The sequence below is a fragment of the Sceloporus undulatus genome, chromosome 8, assembly GCF_019175285.1.
Source record: "Sceloporus undulatus isolate JIND9_A2432 ecotype Alabama chromosome 8, SceUnd_v1.1, whole genome shotgun sequence".
In the NCBI taxonomy this organism is placed as follows: domain Eukaryota; kingdom Metazoa; phylum Chordata; class Lepidosauria; order Squamata; family Phrynosomatidae; genus Sceloporus; species Sceloporus undulatus.
Genome location: NC_056529.1, coordinates 32642193 through 32663430, shown reverse-complemented (window position 1 = coordinate 32663430; position 21238 = coordinate 32642193). Strand labels below are relative to the sequence as shown.

Sequence of the window (21238 nt, the reverse complement as noted above, 5' to 3'; positions counted from 1 at the left end):
GATTCCCAGCTCAGCCATGAAACCCATTGGGTGACTTTGAACAAGTCACACTGTCTCAGCCTCAGAGAATGGCCATGGCAAACCTCATCTGTACAAACCTTGCCAAAAAAAAATTCAAGATAGGGTCACCATAAATCAGAAATGACTTGAGGGCACACAACACATATACATATATATTTCTCTGAAGATGCCAGCCACAGATGCTGGCGAAATGTCAGGAAAAAACTCTTCTAGAACATGGGCACGTAGCCCGAAAACCCCATAAAACACTACACATACATATTCTTTGAGAATCATCTCCACCCCCCACTTACTATCTCACTGATCAAATTCATTTTAACTCTGCCTAGACCAGATCTTTCCTACCCCAAGATTATAAATCTGTTCACCCAAAAGTTTTCCTCCACAAAAGCAATACTCATGGGGAAAGGTTGTTGTAAAAATACAAATCTCACATCCCAAGGTTACAGTCTTGCATTGCTCTGCCCTGCAAAAGGGAAGCCTAGTCTATCAGAATCAGTCTTCTGTGGGTGAAGTCTAACACATGGCATCCTGACAAATTAGATCTCTTAATCGGGATGCCTGACTGCAAAGGGCGATACCATAAGTCATGTTGAAAAACGAGCTTAGAGTAGCTCTTCTCTTCGGCACAGTTGCAGGAAGGAGGTCTTGCAGGCTGGCCCCTGTATCACAAAACAGCCGTTTTCTCCCCGGCGTTTTTAGGGCTGCTGATTCTGCATACTGCGTTGCAATAACTTCTCTTTAGGGGCTTTGTAAATGTGGACGGTTCCAAAATGGTGAGACGCAGGCTTCCATTACTAGCACGGCCATTTGAAATGGGATGGATTACACTTCCCTATTTCTCTTCCAAGGTTTCCTTGGAAAAGTTACTCTTTCAAGTCAACTCAGAATCCCTCCATCAAGCCTTGCCAACCATGCAAAACATAAGAGAATAGGGAAGTGTAACCATCCCATTTCAAATGTTTTTTATACACCTTGTACATATACCTTGAAAGTAATTTATATACAACATTTTAAAATAATTTTGTGCATGGCACAAAGTTTGCATATGCTGAACATCAAAAACAAAGATGTCCCTATCACAGTGGACATTTTGCACCCGGAATATTCAGATTCAGATTTCCAGATAAGGGAGACATCAACCTGTACTGTTTTAACTTTTAAGCGGCCTTGAATATGGCACAGGAAAAGGATGGGACATAACAACATAATAGGGGATCTATTGTGGCCCGCAGGTTACACTTCCTCCATCGGGCATCCCAAAAGGCATATATGCCCTCTCAAGATCATTGTTTCGAAAACACCGTAAACTTCCAACAATGCCCAGCAAAGCTAATGGTCATGGCTGATGAGAGTTGCAGTCCAACAACAACTGAAAGGCCATGTCCATTCTCCATTTCATTACTACCTGAAGCTGCTCGCCACATGCAACAAATGGAGCTACTAACACTCTGTTTACCTTACATTTCCAAGTCCCTTCAGAAGAAGCCAGGCTGATTGCAATCCAATTTGGAAAGTAACCTTTTTAAAGACAAAGGAACTGCTCCTTTGGGCATATTTACACAAGATCTAAACTAGTTTACATATCATCTATTCCTCCCAGGCAACTCAAGATAGCTATCTTGGCTAGGTGCGGAGGAGAAACACAGCAGGTTGCTAGGAATGCCTCGCAGAATGGATCCCTGAGGCACTCCGAAACAACATTTCCTAAAGTTCTGCGGGGGAAGCTATGATATTAAATTGGTAGAAAAATCCACTTGGTGATACAAATCAACCAAGAACTTGGGACAATAAATTTCTGGACACCTTCTCCCAGACATCTGTGTTCATGTTCAGAGATGGAGGCTTCTATGGACCTTTCACACTACTGAAGCCAATATCCTTCATTTTTGATGACTAGTATCCCAAATTTCCGTGCCTCAAAAGTCCGCCTGCCTTCCTCCAAGCTTACCCACTGCCAATCATCCACAAGGCGTTCTTGGGAAGCTGCAACTCGGAGACAGCAGGGATCCTGGCCGCACGCCAAGCCCACACATTAATGGTACAGAACAGACAAGCTTAACATGGGTCGAGTTATCTCCTCGACTCATTATCACATTTCTCTCGCAGCGCAGCTCTTCCCCCTCCCCACCCCCAAACGCATATGGCGCATTGTGTACACTCCAAGTTGCCATGGAGCCCTTGCCGGCTCATCCCTCCAACACAATAGGTGATGTTAAGCTTCTGGATTCCTGTCCAAATGAGCACCATGTGCCCTCCCCTAAAAGCCTTCTTCCTCATTAGAGACACAAACCTATAGAGTTCTCCGATTCTGATGTTAGAAGCATATGCACGGTCATGCATATGGCTGACACAGACCTCATTGTCCTTGTCATTAGAAATCAGAGGTAGAATTGGAGCATCGGTAGGGAAAGAAGGATCCAGGATCAAATCCCTGCTAAGGTGCAGAATTCACTGGGTGATCTCAGATCAATCACACTTGTTCTCAGATTGAATAGCATTTATATTTCTCTGCTGGCCATGTACCATAATAAATTATTTCACTTCATTTCATTATATTTCTATACCACTTAATAGTGGTCTCAGCACTCTCTAAGCGGTTTACAATGCATAAGCCAATTGCCCCCAAGGATATAAGGCTGAGTCAACCTTGGAGACCTGGGATCGAACTCACAACCTTGTGGCTGCAGGACTGGCATTTAACCATTAACCAATATTAAAAAATATTGCGCATAAAATTACCTTCAGGCTATAATATAAAGTATATACGAAATATAAGTGACTTTCATGTTTAGACATGAATGGTTGAATCTGTGGATGCAAAATCCACGGATTTGAAGGGCTGACTGTCCTCTCTGTGTTGATTGGTATTAAGCGCTAGGAATCGGTATTCCAAAGGGTATTTGGTAATACCAAAATATTGTGGTTAAGCTTTAGGCAGAGAGAGCTGTTTCCTAGATGCACACAACTCCTTCATTTTGCTGAACTCAACAGTATAAGAGCAACTCAACTTCTCAAACTGGGGGGGTTTGGTGGGAAGAGAATATGACAGCTCTTTGAAATGAGCAAGGGCAGCATAAAACGATGCACTGGTCAGGACTGGAGCCATGATTTCATATAGGAACTAACCTAGAACAATAGATGCTTTCAGGAGGGTTAAATCAGCTGGGAGAGCATTCCTGTCTATGGCGCTTGGGAACCACACAGACCAGCCTGGATGGGATTGTATAGTGAAGTCTATGAGCCTGGGAAGGAGGGCAGGCTATTATTGCAACATATTGTGGAGACTGGGCCAGAGCAGCGCAGACAAAGCCTTGGACCATCACTGCATCCCTCCAGTTCCACCTCCATCAACTCCATTCAGGCCCATAGACTGAATGTTGCAATCAGCCAGCGTACGGAGAAAAAATTGCTTGCAAAATAAAGTCTTATTCAATTAATTTCAGCTTTACAGTGGGAGAAAAAAGTAAAACCAGAGATCGGAAAAGTTGGCTTTTGGACTATGCAGCCAGTGGACCACATTGGATAAGCAAATCTGGACATTGTAATCCAAAAAGTAACCTTTCTGAGTTACAAACCACTATTTTTTTCAGCCTCATCCTTTTGGGCTGGAATATAGGGACAACCACCTTTCTGATAGGAATGTTGTTAAGAGCTTGCTGTCGTTGTGTGCCTTCAAGTCATTTCTGACTTATGGCAACCCTAAGGCCAATGTACCATGGGGACATTGGCAACTTTCTTCAGAGGGGGTTTGCCACTGCCATCCTGAGGCTGAGAGAGTGTGACTTGCCCAACGTCACCCACTGTGTTTCCATGGCTGAGCCAAGATGCGAACCCTAGCCTCCAGAGTCATAATCCAACACTCAACCCACTACACCACACTGGCTCTTTGCAGCAATTTTAATACAGTACTCAGGAAAATGGTAAGCATTACCAAACAGTCTGAATGCAAACTATGCATTACCAAAGTTAAACAAGTTCTGCCCCATTATCAAAGAAGCTCAGCCTTGGGCTGTTAAGAGCAGAATGCACCTAAGCAGATATTATTAATATTTATCTCACTGGATCATCCAGAGCCAGTTATTTATTCCATAACTATGGTTTGCTATTGCTGCTGCCTAGTTAATGCCGCAGAGTAGCAAAACGAGAAAGGGGAAAATACAAAAACGGGGAAGGAGCATTCCTCCAGTTTCTGTCTTCCCTTGGAGCCTTCAGGCTGTGGTGTCAAAGCAACAACCTCACAGTCACACGCCTGTGTAGTTTCTGCCATTCTCATTTGGAGCTTGCAGTGATAAAAGGAAGCCGACACCGCCATCGGAACCTCCTTGCTGTTTCTCCTCTTGGAAAAATTAGGTCAGTGCGCTGGATCATCTGCCCCATTGGTTTAGGCACGCATGTATATTTCTATGCTAACTAGCCGGGGGTACGAAGGCTGGCTTTTCGGAGAAAATGTGCATGGACTGATATTCCATGGAGTACGGCAGTAAAACATGCTCACGCAAGTCTATTTTCATAACCAGGAGGAGTCATAGGTATGACACTTGATGACTGCAGCATCAACCCATGCCTTGTGTATGTGAAAGTACCAAAGAGCAACCACTCATATACGCTGGTTCTAGGTTTGCTCACCTCACCTCATTACATAATGCTTTTCAATTGGGTTGATACATACATGAATCTAGCACCCAACAATGCAGTGTAGTGAGTCCAAGGGGCTTTGTGTATCTTACATTTTTAATAAAGTTTGCTCTAAGTCTGCATTTTATCCTTGTTATTATTTCCACTGCTTTTGCTTTTGACTGTGTTTATGTTTAATTTGTATTTTACCCCTCTTAATCCATACTTTGACAGCCAGCGTAGTTTAGTGGTTTGAGCACTAGGACTAGGACTCTGGAGACCAGGGTTCGAATCCTCACTCGGCCATGGAACCCCCACTGGGTGCCCTCAGGCAAGTCACACTCTCTCAGCCTCAGAGGATGGCCATGGCAAACTTCCCCTGAAGAAAACGACCAAGAAAACTCCATGATAGTTTCGCTTTAGGGTCACCGTAAGTCGGAAACAACTTGAAGGTACAACAACGGCAATCCATATTTTGTTTTACCTCCAAGTAACTCCATTTGTTGGCAGAAATGCAGGTTATAAGTCAAACAAATAAACAAACAAGCTTAAGAAACCAGAGTCAGATGTTGGCTCATATCAAAACTGACCAGCACTTGTTATAGTGCTATGAATTATTCATTTGTAAATCTGTATTTATATTATTTTCCACAATTGGTGCTCAGGAAAATAGCATAAATACAGATTCACAGCATTTGGAAATTCACATCTGGATGGCTGTGTGTTGCAGCAGGCTGCACTAAAACATAGTTCAGAAAAGGCAATACCTGTACTTTCTAGGCAAATTCACTGGAAACTGGAAACCAATTTGTCCCTTGATCGACAACTGGAAACACAGATTTTTTTATTTTGGTTCATTTCTTTTATATAGGACGCCTTCATGAAGGAAAGAGTCAGAGCATCCCAAGGGGAATCAATGAAGTCAGGATGAGTCTCATTGGAAAGATTCGGGAAGGACGGGAAAGGCTTTCTTCCAGGTTGCTGACCCACAGAGGTTTTCTTTTATCCAGACACATTAAAATATATATACTAATAAACCAACCTCCGTTTCTGATAGCTGAGATTCCCCGATAGAAGTCTTCAAAGCTGATCACACCAAGGCCAGCAGGGTCCAAAAACCCGGTCAGATCTTTCACCTGCAAACCACAAAACAAAATCAGCATTAAGCGTTTTGGATAGCCAGAATGGGCCTCTCTCCCTTTGCTTTTCATGTCGGAGGTGGGAGTCATACTGGAGGTCTTTGGCCCCAGGGTCCAATTTTTTAGCCCCTGGAGCCTTGCCCCATTTCTTCCCCCCTTTGGTCCTGAAAAGGGAAACCATGTCAGATCCCTCCAGAGAATGCTGTATATACTCATGTATCAGTCTAGAAATGTTAGTCAAAAACTTGACCCAAAAAACCTGACTCAACTTATGCACGGATCAATATAAGCAGTGTACTTTAACTCTTATAAAAAGGGAACTATACCTTGCTAAAAGGCAAAGGTGTAATGTGTCCTGAAAGAAGATGAATGAAAGTTGGAAGTAAGTAGGGCGAGGGTTTGAGTAAGTAGGATGAGGGTCTGAGTAAGTGTGTAAGAGAATGAATGGAAAGAACAAGAGGATGAGTGGGAAGAAAGGAAGTAAAAATGGATAAGGGATGGGAATACAAGAGAAGAGGTAGAAGAACAAAGAAGGTATAAGAAGGAAATTAGAAAAGGGAACAGGAAGGGCAGAGTGTGGGAAGGAAAGATGAGAAGATGAAAGGTGTAGTAGAAGACTATGGCGGTTTACAGACCGCCAAATAGTACGTATACAATACGTACTAGGGTTAGGAAGGGGCGGTGCTTCCGCACCCCCCTAACCCTAGTACGTATTGAATACGTACAAGATGGCGGCGCCCTGTTCATACGGGCGCCGCCATCTTTACGTACTGGACGCACAGCGTCCAGACGTGTCGCGCCGCTTGTGACGTAGCGAGCGCGCCCCTGGCGCCTCGCTACGTCGCAAACGCGACGCTAAAAGAAGCTCCATTTTGGAGCTTCTTTTTTCGGTCCGCGCGGGAGTCGGGCCGTCTGAAGGCTCCGGCTCCCCCGCGGACCTATTGGCGGCAGCGGCAGACCGCCGCAAAGCGGCGGTCTGTACCCCGCCTGAAACAAGTAGGATTTAAGATTAGGAGGTAGGGAATAGAAAGAAATGTATGCATAATGGTTGTTGGGGAGAATCGGTGATTGGAAGAGTTAGTAAAGAAGATACAGTGATCTTAATGTGTGTAAAGACAGGCGCAAAGCAATGTTATACACTGTTAATTGTGTGTGTTTTAAATTTTTTTTTTTTACAAAGCTAATAAAATATTTTTAATTTTAAAAAAAAGAAGAAACAAATCCTTCCGGTAACATAAGTCCAACCAAACCAACTTGCTTTTAAAGAGCACTTTTTAAACAGCAAGAATTTTTTTCATAACATCTGAGCTGCTTTTCCTGTGGGAGTTTCTTTCCAATCCTGATCCTAGGACACACGAGTTTTGAGTGGTTTAAATGTTTTATTTTAAACCTGCATATCTAAGAAGTCACCTACTTTTCCTACCTCAGCCCTAGAGACGGCTCTTTAGAAGACACTCCCTTATTTTGGGGTGGTCTTGTTCCACTTCCAAGCCATTTTAAGAGTAAATTATAAATGAGAATTCCCATTTCCAGGACTATGGAACAGACCCACCTAAGGGGTTGCATGCACCCCATACACACCCAGTTACTCCATACACACCCAGATCGCAACCCTAAATAGGATTTTTGTCTCACTTGACAAAAGTAAGGCCTGAAGACGCTTGTTATATTTAAACTAACAACTCCCAACACCTCGGTGCGTTATGTAGCAGCTCAATGACGTGGTGAGCAACACTCTCCAACTTTACTCACAGAAGGTGACTAATTTTAGCCCTCGCACAAGGTGTCAGTCGCCGCTTCCCTTCTGCAGCATTCAAAACACGGGAATATAAAGTATCAAATGGAAACCACAAAACGCATTATGCAGCACGGGGGAAAAAAAGGCTAACGTACAGAAAGTTTCACTGTTCTTGCCTTCTCTTGTGGAAAATCTTGGTACAAAATAAAGAAAACATACAGAGAGGGGAAAAATCCACCCAACACAAGAAGGTGAATATAGCTTAAGAACAGGATGCTATTTGTTCTCATTGCCGTGCAACTTCAAGTAATTTCCAACTTATGGCGACCCTATCATGAGTCAGATTTGCTCAGAGGTGGTTTGCCTTTTCAAATCTACAGCACTATATAAATAAACTTCTTCTGGTCTAGCAGAGTTAGGGCCTGATACAGACAGGCCAAAATAAAGCTGCTTCAGGTCACTTTGGAAGTATGGTGTTTCAATGATACATGTGTCCTAAGTGTCCAGAAACCGCACCAAAGCCACGCTTCAGTCCTAAGGACTGAAGTGCCGCTTTGGTGCAGCTTCCAGACTCTTAGGACACATGCATCATTGAAACACCATACCTCTAAAGTGACCTGAAGCAGCTTTGTTTTGGCCTGTCTGTATAGGGCCTTAGTTACTCTACTCCAAGCTTCCCTAACCTGGCATCATCCAGGAGTGTCGGTCAAGGAATACTTCTTCCCAATAGCATCGCCAACTTATGTACAGACGGTCAGAGGTCCAGTCCCTGACCATTCCTGTTTGTGCTGAGAAAGAACCGTGCCTAAATCCCAGAATCAATTTAGATCATCAGCCTCCAGTCTTTCCATACCTGGAACCCACCTTTAGCACAAGGATCTCTGCCTCATTTTTTAGAAAATCATATAGAGTTTACAGTTTATTTATGACAACCATATATGGGCTAAAGAAAATGATATACAGTGGGGCCCTTGGTATCCATTGGGGTTTGGTTCAAAGAACGTCCATAGATACCAAAATCCGTGGATGCTCAAGTTCCATTAAACACATGGCATAATGAAACGATATCCGTGATTTTGCTTTTAATCTATTGAATGTATATGTATCATGTATGTAAACCGCCCTGATCTAAGGAAGGCGCGGTATATAAATAAAACTTTTATTATTATTATTTATTTATTTTATTTCTATAAAATGGCAAAATCAAAGTTTGCTTTTTGGAATTTATTCATTTTAAAGGTATTCTCAAGCCGTGCATGATTGAATCTGTGGCTGAAGGATCTGTGGATACGGAGGACTGACTGTACACAGAGCCACCATGGTGTAATGGTTTGAGCATTGGACTGCTGCAGAAATCAGGGTTCGATTCCCACTCAAGCATAAAAACCACTGGGTGATCTTGAGCAAGTCAATCTCTCTCAGCCTCAGAGGATGGCAATGGCAACCTCAACCTGAAGAAACTTGCCAACAAAACTTCATGATAGGCTTGCATCACCATAAGTGTCACCATAAGTCAAAAATAACTTAGAGGCACACAGCACAAGAACAACAATGTACACTCTATGTACGCCAGTCTCTCTCTCTGCATAAGACCAGATGATTTAGAGTACAACTACCATCAACATGCCTAACCTTTGTGGGGTAAGAATTGCACATTGCTCCAGATCTTGTTAGAGTGCAACTCCCAGCAGTCCTAAACAGCACAACCAATGGTGAGTAATCCTGGGAGTTGCAGTTCCACAACACCTGGAGGTGCACGCAAGTAAGAAAAGGATGGAAATATCAGCTAAGATTAGGGTATGTACAAAGAGAGGAGCCAGCAAGGTGCAATTTGAGCATTGGGCTATGACTCTGGAGACCAAGGTTCGATCCTCCACTTGGCCATGGAAACCCACTGCGTGACCATAGGTGAATCACACACTCTCAGCCCCCGAAAACCCAGTGATCGGTTCGCCTTAGGGTAGCCACGAGTCAGAAACAACTTGAAGCCACACAACAACAAAATCCACCTAGTCCAACTGCAAGTGCAAAGAATCCAGTGCCAAGGCACCCCTGAAAGGTGGGCATCCAACCTCTCTTTAAAATGAAGGCGAAGTGGAATGGATAACCTTTGAAGAGGATCTTCAAAGGTTATCCATTCCACTTTTGAACAGCTCTTACCATCAGAATGTTCTTCCTAAAGTTAAGCTGGAATCAACCTTCTTGTAATTTGAATCCACTGGTTCACATCTTACCCCCAAGAGCAGCAAAAAGCAAGCTCACTCCATCTTCCGCTTGACAGCCTGACAGATATTTGACAACTCAATCTTCTCTCCTCCAAAAAAGGGTGTTTTTTTAAGTAATATATTCATATAAAAGAAAGAGCAACTGCAAGTATTTGGGGCTGAAATTTAGAGTGAAATAACATCCAAATAATATTTTCAATTATATTAATTAACATAGTTTATTTTTCATTATTTAATAAAACATGATATGAATTATGTTAAAGTTATGATTTAAAATAACCGTGCCATTTGGAATGGGAATCCCTGGGGTTAGAGTCAGTAGTGGAAGGCTGCATCTACTCTGTAGAATTAACACAGCTTGATCCCACTTTAACTGCCATGGCTCAATGCTATGGAAATCTGGGGTTGTGGTTTTGTGAGCTATTTAGCTGCCTCTGTTGGAGAGCCCTGGGGCCACAGTAAACTACAAATCCCAGGATGTTAAGTTCCATTAAATGCAATGCCTTAGTAAAATGGTGTCCTTATATAAAATGGCATTTATCCATCTAGCTTTATCCAGAACTGAGGAGTATCAAGCAGGAGAAAAGAGAGATGCATCTTTAGCAACACCCTTCAACGGCACGTTTCTACGCAATGAAAACCACTTGCAGAGAGAGGTGGAGGATCCATGCCAACCATTCTGTGCCAGATTTTAAATGAGATTTTATTGAGCGAATGCACTTATGCACTCAAAAGGCAGGCCAACTAGCAAGCTTAATATCTTGCAGGTACACACTGCTGGCACCCATATGGCAGTGCAGCCCATAATCGGATATTGTTAAGCTTATACAGACTACATATTAAACTGCTGTTTTCCCTTGGGACGTGGGGGGGGGAATCTCTTCCCTGCATCATCGGTTGCCTAAGGCAGCAAATATCATGCTAAGGAAGAACACCACAGGTGACAGACAGGGCAGGAGATGCACGTCCCGGAAAGCCGGCTCCACCATTTGGCAATGCTGAGACTCCATTCTCATTTCAGCTCATTCGCCAGGCCTTGCTGCGGGAATTTATGTTGCCGCTGATCTCACTACCAGGACTCATCTTTGCATAAACTGGATGCAATGCGGGAATGGGGTGCATCTCCACAGTCAGCCCTTCTTGCTTGACTTCAGGAATTTCATACATACCTTTCCATAGGGGTTGTCACTAGGGGCTGTGGACCACACTGGATGACCCCACAAGTAGGAGTGATACCACAACCACAACTCTAGTGTTGCCACTGTTGCTCCCCAAACATCTTCCTTTTGGCAAAAACCGGATGTAGTGTTTGCATCCCATTAAGACACAAGTTCCTCCATGGCCAGAAAGTAGGCGCATATAATGGGATGCAGAAGGAATCCAGGACAAAGAATCCCTCCTGCAACCCATTCCTGAACGTATGAGTCTTATGAGGCTGCTGTCTTCCATTGAAGACATCCTCCTGTTTCCGGACTTAGGAGGATGAAGTATCCCTGGATTCCTCCTGCACAATATTAACAAAACTGCAGGCTGCTGTCTTCCATTAACACAACATCCTCCTGTTTCGGGACTTAGGAGGATGAAGTATCCCTGGATTCCTCCAGCACAATATTCCTGAAGCAGGAGGCTCATATTTTGAATAGAAGACAGCAGCCTCCAGCTTCGGTCAGTGATATAGAGGAATTGCAATTTACAAGTACAACTAGTACAAAAAGCATTATTAAGGATTCCATATGGCCTGGCACAGGAAGAGGTCAATGTTTGGGGTAACATCATGATTTCCCACACCAGGGGATGCCAACCCTAGTGACGCCACTGCCTTCCCATGCTCCAAAAGGTAACATCACATAAAGTGAGCAGATTTCCTTACATCACCACCATCAAGAAAAGTGGTTCCCAAACTTTGGTCCTCCAGGTGTTTCGGACTTCAGAATGCCGAATTCCTGACAGTTGGCCACGTTGGTAGGAACATCTGGGAGCTGAAGTCCCAAACACCTGGAGGACCATAGTTTGGGAACCAGTGAGCCACAGGGAGTGCCCTGATAACACAACAACCACCTTGCACATAAAATGCAGCTTCCCAGAAATGAATAGTAAGAACTGTTGTTGTCACTGGCTTCCAGGAAACCAAACTGGGTTGCATGCTGTGGAGGATTGTTACTCTACGAACAAAGTTCAGAGTGAATTTGGTTTCTATGATCATGAAGCAGCAGGAAACTTGAATAAAACGCTTTCAAGACATCAAGCTGATTTAGTAAAGAAAATTATCTCCCCGAACAGAGAACTACGTTGTTATTTTTCTTGTTCGCTGTGCAAACTCAAAATTGACTTCTGCTTTGCATTTGCCCTGTACACAATATATAGCACAAGCTGTTATTCATATTAGTAAATCTTGAGCTTAAAGAGCCTTTGGTATTTTCATTCACCATACAGCAAATAAAATGCAATTAAGTACCAAAAAAAGGGGGGGAGCATTCATTCAAGAACATTCTTTTGTCCTTAAAGGCACTGAGACTTTTGCTCCTATGGCCCATAAATGGGAAAATTGGGGGAAGAAAAGCTTAAGGGATGAAAGGAAAAACTTCGTTGAAATTTTATCTTTCACTGATGGCTATACAACAGTGTGCCTCCTTTCTTTGTCTTTCTTTGGGGTTTTGTTCCCATCAGCTTTGTACATTTTTTTGCTGAGCTTTTAATTGGTAAGCCAGATTCTTAGTCTTGGTTGTGGATGGATACTGGGCAGCTTACATGCTTTATATTGTGTACGTTTCCATGCAAGAACAACATTGGTTTATATGCTTCACAAGATTTAGGGGTCTATCACACCACCTCTGTACTTGGCCGCGATTATGTTTTGGAGCATCCCTATTTAATACACTTGAGAACCATGGAATCATAGAATCCTAGAGTTAGAAGAGACCACAAGGGCCATCCAGTCCAACCCCCTGCCATGCAGGAACTCTCAATCAAAGCATACCTGACCAGTGCTGTACCAGTGCTGTTGGGATCTTATTGACGGGTTTTTCCATCAATGACAAGGTGTGGGCAAATCATGCTTCAAGGACAAGGCAGTGACAAGAGGGAGATGGCATCAGGCGATAGGTATGGCCAAAGATGTGTCCCAGTTTTCATTTATGAAATATTGGAGGGTATGAGACCCAGCGTGATGTGGCAATTTGGGGGTTGGACTGTGACTCTGGAGACCAGGGTTCGAATCCCCACTCAGCTAAGGAAACCCACTGAGCGACTTTGAGCAAGACACACTCTCTCAGCCTCAAAAGATGGCAAGGCAAACCCCCTCTGAACAAATCTTGCCAAGAAAACACGTGATAGGGTCTTAGGGTTACCATAAGATGGAAATGACTTACACAACAGCAACAACAACAAATGATCTAATCATTGGTGGAAAGCAGGAGGAGCTGCAAACAAGTATCTAGCTATCTCCCTGCAGCTGGATGCTGAGAAATGGCATCATCTGCAGGGACTTCTGAAGGACTCCTGGAGGTTCCTGCAGATGCCTGTTATTGTGGGCTCAGCTGTAGGAAAACAACAAGAAGCTGGGTGAGTGGGTAGATCTCTGCAAGATCGACAGAGAAGGGAAACCCTGCAAAGTTGTGGGCTGCAGTTGTGTGGTTGTGAAAGACTATGGCAAAGAATAATCTCCCCACTCTTCACCAACCAACTTGGAAATAGCCAAACTCAGTGTGGGCTATAGTTGAGAAAAGATGCATTTTGGAGAGGGTTGGAAGGGTCTCATAGTTAGGTCAACCGATACAGGATCACAGCCGCTATTTTCATTTTGCCACGGTGAAGCTCTCTGCAGGCAATGACAGTTAATGGCTGAATGCACTGACCCCAGAAGATCTCCATGCACCATTACTCCAAAACATACAATACCTGGAGGAAGCATTTAATTGCTCAGAGCCATGGCAGAGCTCCTAGATAAAGGTGCCATAGCAACCGCAGCGTTCACCATCCAGTTGACTAAAACAGCGGAGAAGCCGGTTTGCTTCCCCATTGCTAACCAGGCTGATTGGGAGAAAAGTTAGTTAATATGCACCACTGCCTTTGGCCCGAAGCATGCATCTGCTCGACTCCAATCACAACCAATTAATTAATCGTTAAAAAGGGCCTCAGGAAGCCCTATCCAGTTACAGCAATGGTTAGTTATATTAGGAGCAAAAGCAGACTCTCCCAGCTCCCTTAAAATGTATGTCATCCATCACTGAGATAGAAAGATCTGGATATTATTGGGGTGTTTGCTAAATGTGCTTTTATACCATAGTCTGCTTATGCCATTAAAAGACTGTTCAAGAGACCTCATAGAATAGAGATAAGGAAGGCTTAGCCCATGGGTTGCAAAGCCCACCAGGAGCCCCCCCCAAAATGTCACAAAATTATTATTATTATTATTATTATTATTACTATTATTATTTCTTATTCACCTCTCCTCATCAATCAAGGTCAGGAAGAACAATTAACACACAACATCAGTTAAAACATACATCTGTTGAAAAGGACAAAGAGTTTGATAAATTAGGACTGCAATTCTTACTTTGGGGTTACCTTTTCTGGATGTCTTCAAAAAGAGACAGCTGAGGATTTTTTAGCTGGAGATCCTGCACTGAGCACTGAGTTGGAATGGATGGCCCATGAGACCCCATTTAACTCTATTATTCCAACTCAGCAGCAATTCTGTGTAAGGATGTTTCTGAACAGGAATGTATGCACCTACTACAATCCAGAGCACAAAAGGCCCCCTTTCAACCCAAGACTTTCCAGGACTACAAATTCACACTATCCCCAACCACTATCCATGCCACCGGAGGCTGATGGGAGCTGCAGGCTAAAACTTCTGTAAGAGATCAGGTTGGGTAAGGCTGGTTAAAAAACACAGGCTATCAGGAACAATTAACAGGATCAGTTTCTAAATCCACCATTCAATTCTGGAACAAATTAAGAAAGAGTGAGCCTAAGGCCTCATTATCACTTACCAAAAAAAATGGTTTGCGATCTGAATTGATGGATTGATTTGACAGCGGTGTGTGGTTCCCATTACGTTTGCTCCAATCGCATTTTTTCCCCTGTAAAATAACCCACTTGTGGTTCCCATTCACTAATGAATCGGTTCAAAATGGACCCGCTCCAGCCATCCGAAGAGCAAATTTAAATCGATCCTGATCCACATCTGGTTCACACTTGCACAGAATTGATTTATCCAAAAAGACGCGGAAAACACCAGCGTCAAAAAGACACAGGTTAAATAGGTCTGGTGCATGGCGCCCCTCGCCAAATCGCTTCAGCGATTCATTTAAGTGGGAACCAGGGTCATTTGAATTGCGATCCGGTTTAAAAGATACAGTAGTAGGAATGAGGCCTAAGTATCTGCAGCATACCTCTTCATAGAATCATAGTGTTATTCCTGTAACCATGCAGGAATATACAGCTAAAGCATTCCTGAAAGAAGTCCATATACAGTAACCTCTGTTTCAAGACCTCCGCAGGAAGGAGAGTCCACCATCCTTCAAGGCAGTCCTTTCCAACGTTGGACAGCAATTACAGTACAGTAAAGGAGTCCTTCCTAATTTTTAGGTAGAATCTCTCATTTTGTAATTTGGATCGGCCACGCAAGGGAACCACTAAAAGTCCCCCACAAAACTTAGTGGCTTTAAGAACAGAGAGTTATGCATCTATGCATATTCCATTACTGATATTGTGGTTGAAAATCCGAGGCAGAGCAACTAAGGAGGGATACGAGATTCTTCCAAGGTTAAACCAAATAAATGTGTATTGAGAGGAAGTCAGGAGAAACGTGAACCAGGCCGGAGGGGGAAACACACAGCGACGTGTATTTGAGAACAGGAGTCCTGTCAAGCAAAGCAAACATCACCCTTCCTAAATCAAGGGCTTCACCATATGGATTTGGCTCGGCACATAAGAAAGCAATGATACGCTTTCCTTCAGAGCCCAAACAGGAAGGAATGGGTGGAATGTGAGCCAAAGTACATAAGCAAGCTGTATAAGATGGAAGCCAACACCCATTGCTGAAAAAGACTACTGTATCCCTTCCATCGGTCCTTGCACTCTTACAGTTTCCCATCTTCAAAGAAGTTTATCAGGAGCTGTGCCAAAGCTTGGAAAAGCTCAATTTGGGAGCTATGTACTAGCTGAAGTATTCTGGGAGTTATAGTCTGAAAAAAGGACTCTAGTTGAGCATCATCCATTCAGTGAAAGGATACTGAAATACAGGGAGCTGCAATCAGAGCATTGGCCCACGCTGCTCAGTCATAGTGGTTAAACTGGCCACACATAAATGTCACAACAAACAAGCAATAAACAAACCATGGTTTGTTATGACATGCAGCACTCTTTTACATCCCAGCTTCTCTGGGACAAACCAGTGTCCCAGTGGTAGTGATTCCCAAACTTAGTCCTCCGGGTGTTTTGGACTTCAACTCCCAGAAACTCCAGCCAGCCTGGCCAATGGTTAGGGATTCCGGGAGTAGAAGTCCAAAACATCTGGAGGACTAAAGTTTGGGAATCACTGTAATTTAGCGCATGCTAACTACAGTCGCCCCTCCAAGACTTGAAATCTGCAGACTTGGAAATTTGCGGAGGGGTGGCTGCCATTAATCTTGATGGTGCATGTGCCCCACATGCATGCACCCCATTCAAGTCTATGGTGCTTGAATATGTGTGAGATTTGGAACTACTTTACATAGGACCATTTAATCCCATGCAAAACCTGAGTTAAACTAGAAGCACTGAAATCCCATCTGATCTATAGGCTGCCTTGGGAACAAGTCCTGCATTGTAACTCACATTATAGAGCAGCCCAGAAAGGATTTCACTCTACATACTGAACTTCCTTTATAGAAAGCCACTGAAATTTCCCTGGGTGGATTCCAGAGAGGTGGGGAAAGGAAGCCCGGAAAATTTATTAAAGGTTGGGTTTGAAACCGAGGAAACTGTAATCTAACCAAGTCAAAGAAAAATATTCATAATTTCTTAACCAGAAGGCTGGAAGGCCAAAGCGAGCGGCTCCAAACCAAAGGGTGTACCCTGACGCGAAATATATTAATCTGCCCAAATTTAGGAAGCTCAGCCAGGTCTCACCTTGAATCGCACAACATACTTTTGCTTACCAATTTCATGCAAGAGAAAAACAAGGAAATCCAAGCTGATAAGACTTAATAGAAGTCTGGAAGATAGAGCATCCCTCTTGCCAAAGTTATCTATCCCTAGGACCTTTTGACACTACTCACTTATAGCACTTTGATACGACTTGATGCTGCCATGGCTCCATCCTCTCCACTCTACTATGGAAATCCAATTGGCGACCTTGGGCAAGTCACACTCTCTCAGCCTTAGAAGAAAGCAATGGTAAAACCTCCTCTGAAGTTTGAAGTATCTTGCCAAGAAAACCACCAAACATCAGTGTCAACTTGAAACCACAAAACAAGAACAACACTAGTCCTGTAGTGGCTCTTCAGATGTTACATCACAGTGGCTGTTGAAGTGTGGATAAATGCCATTATTATTACCATACTATTATTTTTGCTTCTCTCTGTGTGTGTATTGTGTTGTGTGCCTTCAAGTCGTTTCTGAGTTATGGCTACCCTACAGGGAACCTATCATGGGGTTTTCTTGGCAAGGTTTGCTCAAAGGAGGTTTTGCCATTGCTTTCCCCTGGGGCTGAGAGAGTGTGACTTGCCCAGTCACCCAGTGGGTTTCCATGGGCAAGTCAGGATTTGAACCCTGGTCTCCCAGTGTCCAAGTGCCCAAACCATGACACCATACTGGCTCACCATAGAAATATTTTTCCATAGAAAGATTATTATTACTATCATCACTACCACCATCATCATCTTGCCTTTCTCTTGACATACAGACTCAAGGCAGAGGAGATTTGCCATTGCCTTCCCTGGAGGCTGAGAGTGTGTGACTTGCCCAAGTTCACCCAGTGGGTTTCATGGCTAAACTTGGAATCGAACCCTAGTGCGGCTATATTTATATCCTGCCTCTCCTTCAATGACCTTAAGACGGCATGCATGTCTTTTAACTTCTCTAATTTATCCTCATAACAATCCTGAGAGGTAGGTCAGGCTGAGTGACAAAGCAACTGACCCAAGGTTTCATAGCTGAGTGGAGACTTGAACCTGGATCTCTGCAATCCAGCATTATAACTGCCCCATCACAACAATGTTGGCCACAGCATGAAGTCACATCAGGCCCTGAAAAGAGAGTCCAAGTTGTGTCCATCAATGTGCGGAAAGAGACAAGATTACTATGGGGTCCAACCATCTATTGTTTCCTTACACAGTACCAATTAACTGCAAAATGTTGGGGCTGACTGAGCAGCATGTGGATTAACTCAAGAAATGCATTGCTGCCGCCAGCCAAAGTCCATCGTCGGAGGAAAGCAAAACAGAGTAGAGCTTGTGATCAAGAAGGGAGACTTAAGCTTCCCATTTAACCAAACAGCTGTAATGTAGATGTATTACCAACGCCGCTGAGAAGAGCTTTCCCCCCTTTTGTTCTGCTTAATACCGATCTAAGAAGAATGAGTAATTGCTGCTCATCACGAAGAGGCAGAGAACAGGGGGGGGGGACTTTTGGCATGCATTTAGTCCAAACTGATGAAAGCAATTTTTCAAAACCGCCGTTCTCTGAGGATCCATGCTGAAGCTGCACGAACCAATGTCTCTAGAATAATACAGTAGCAAGTTATCAAACTGTTTCAGGCCCAGGAATAGGAAAGAGGACGGGGGTGTCCCTTCCACATCCGTATTATGACTGTATAATGTTGCAGAAGTCCTGGCAAGAGACCTCCAATGAGTCATAAGAACCCATCGCTGTGCATTCGTTGTCATCTCCCCGTTCGCTTTTACACTCATCTTTCCCACATTACTACAGCAAGGAGTTTGCTAAATTTAAACCACCTTTGAGACATGGGAAGAAATGAAAAGAACAAAAAGAATGGAAACCCAACAGACAAGTTCTCTCTCCTTTCACCCAAGCAACAGTGTACATTATAGTAACCAAAAAAGCTGAATTCAGCAGGCTTTCGGTGTCCACCAAGGTTTGGTTCCAGGACTCCCTTTGGATATCAAAATCCGTGGATGCTCAAGTCCCATCAAATACACTGGCCTAGTAAAATGGTGTCCCTTATATAACATGGCAAAATCAAGGCTTGCTTTTTGGAATTTATATTATTTTGGAATATTTTCAATCCATGGATGCTTGAATAAAAGAAAATCAGTGGATATGGAGGGCCTGTATGGGCCAGACCACTAAAGACTGGGATCACTAGGAAACAAACTAGCACAAAGCCACAACGGTGTTGTTGCTGATACCTCCAGGTCATTTCCAAATTATGGTGACCCTAAGAAATAAGTCGGAAATGACTTGAAGGCACCTAAAGAAAACAACAAGACAAATCTGGAGCCAGCATGGTCTAGGGATTTGAATGTCGGACTAGGAAACAGGGTTTGAATCTTCGTTTGGCCGTGGAAACCCACTGGGTGACCTTAGGCAAGTCACACTCTCTCTACCTTAGAGGAAGGCAAGGACAAACTTCCTCTGAACAAATATTGCCAAGGATCACCTTAAGCTGGAAACAACTCAAAGGCAGGTGCAAGAAGAAAAACTAAAATCTATCATGGGTTATTCTTGGCAAGATTGGTTCAGATTGGGTTTTCCCTTCCTCTTAAGACTGAGAGAGTACGCCTTGTTCAAGATCAGCCCCTGAGTTTCTATGGCTGAGCAATGATTCAAACTCCGATCTCTGATCTGTGTGCGTACAAACACACACACAATGTGCCAGACAGCCAAGGAGAATCATTTGTCAAGGGACAACATATAGCCAGAGATAAGGGCAGGTAGAAAACACAGGAACTGTGGTCAGACATTAACACAAACACATTTCTAGTGCAGCAAATTCACACACACACACACACACACGCTGTGCAACCCTTTCAAAAGCCATTCCCATCATTTCAATGTACTACATCAGCATTTCTCAAGACTCTTATTTTAAAAAAGGAAATCACGTCCTTCTTGGAAACTTTACAGTGTTTTCAGATGCTACTCTATGCTTGAGGAGAACATCAGAGGATGCAAGGTGACAAAGGAGTACCAGCATATGAAGGTGTTAGAGCAGAGCTTGGAAAAGTTACATTTGGGGCACCAGCTGACCATATAAAGATAGAATCCGCACATAACATGAAAACAGCTCAGCTTCATCCAGTGCTAAGAAACCGACCCAGTCCAAGAGAGCTTCATTCCCCCAAAGAAGGGCAGGGTAAGATGAGAGGAGAAGATCAGTAGGTAAGGGCAGGACCTTAGGCCAGATGGCATTCAATTCACAGATTTGTTGTTGTTGTTGTTGTTGTTGTTGTTAACTGCCCTTGAGGCAATCCTGACTCATGGCGACACTGTGGATGAGACACCTCCAAGTCTCCGAAGTTTACCGCACCGGGGATAAACAGTTCGCCAATGCGTTCTAACGTGCACGAGCGGGGCCGCGCATGGAGCGTGATGGGAACCCGATGGGGCCCAGAATACTAGTTTACCGCACAGGGAACGCCGCCGCCGAGCGTTCCCATCGGGTTCCAGAGGGTGCCATTGGACACCATTTCTGAGAACTGTTTTGAAATCATTCCCAGAAATGGCGCCCTCTGGAACCTGATGGGAACTGGGAGCGCTCGGCGGCGGCAGCGTTCCCTGTGCGGTAAACTAGTGTTCTGGGCCCCATCAGGTTCCCATCATGCTCCATACGTGGTCCCGCTCATGCACGTTAAAACGCATCGGGGAACGTTTTATCCCCGGTGCGGTAAACTTCTCCATGTCCTCCATGGTTCTAGCGTGTGGTCCTTCTCTCTTTCTATATCCCTCCACCTTTCCTACCATTATTGTCTTTTCCAATGAGTCATGCCTTCTCATGATGTGCCCAAAGTCTGATAGCCTCAACTTGATGATCTTGGCTTCCAAAGAAATTTCAGGTTTTATCTGTTCTAGGATGCATTTGTTTGTCTTCTTAGTCACCTATAGTGACTAAGCACTCTCCTCCAGCACCACATCTCAAATGAATTGATTTTCCTCCTATCCATTTTACTCACTTTCCAGCTCTCACACACCTATGTGTCACAGCCATCCATCCGTTACAAAAGAGGCACACAACGCACCTCAAGTTCCCTTTTGGTACACAAAAATCAGAGGCTGCATTATGCAACTTGAGAAAAGAGAGTGTTAGTTTTCTAATGCAAGCTGCACCACATTGGTGTGTTGTACTATCTGGAATACTGAGCATGCTAGGGGAATCATCAGGCCAAGTTCCAAGACTAGTATCTAGCAAAGCATTAGATGAATGAAAAATTTCACTTGTTTTCAAGATTCTTGCTTTCAGGCTTGCAGTCAGCAGCTCAGAAGATCAGCACTGCTTTGTTCAGGCCTCACCTGGAATATTGTGTCCAGTTCTGGGCACCACAGTTCAAAAA

General features: G+C 43.8%; 1 protein-coding gene across 5 annotated transcripts in view; it reads right to left on the bottom strand.

Moving 5' to 3' along the window:
• Positions 1–21238, bottom strand: part of RAB11FIP3 (RAB11 family interacting protein 3) — an 86899-nt gene that overhangs the window by 48482 nt on the left and 17179 nt on the right. For all 5 annotated transcript variants that reach the window (XM_042437494.1, XM_042437495.1, XM_042437493.1 and 2 more), the window contains exon 3: positions 5681–5774. In XM_042437494.1, coding sequence (XP_042293428.1) covers positions 5681–5774 — 94 coding nt within the window. The remainder of the gene's footprint in view (positions 1–5680; positions 5775–21238) is intronic.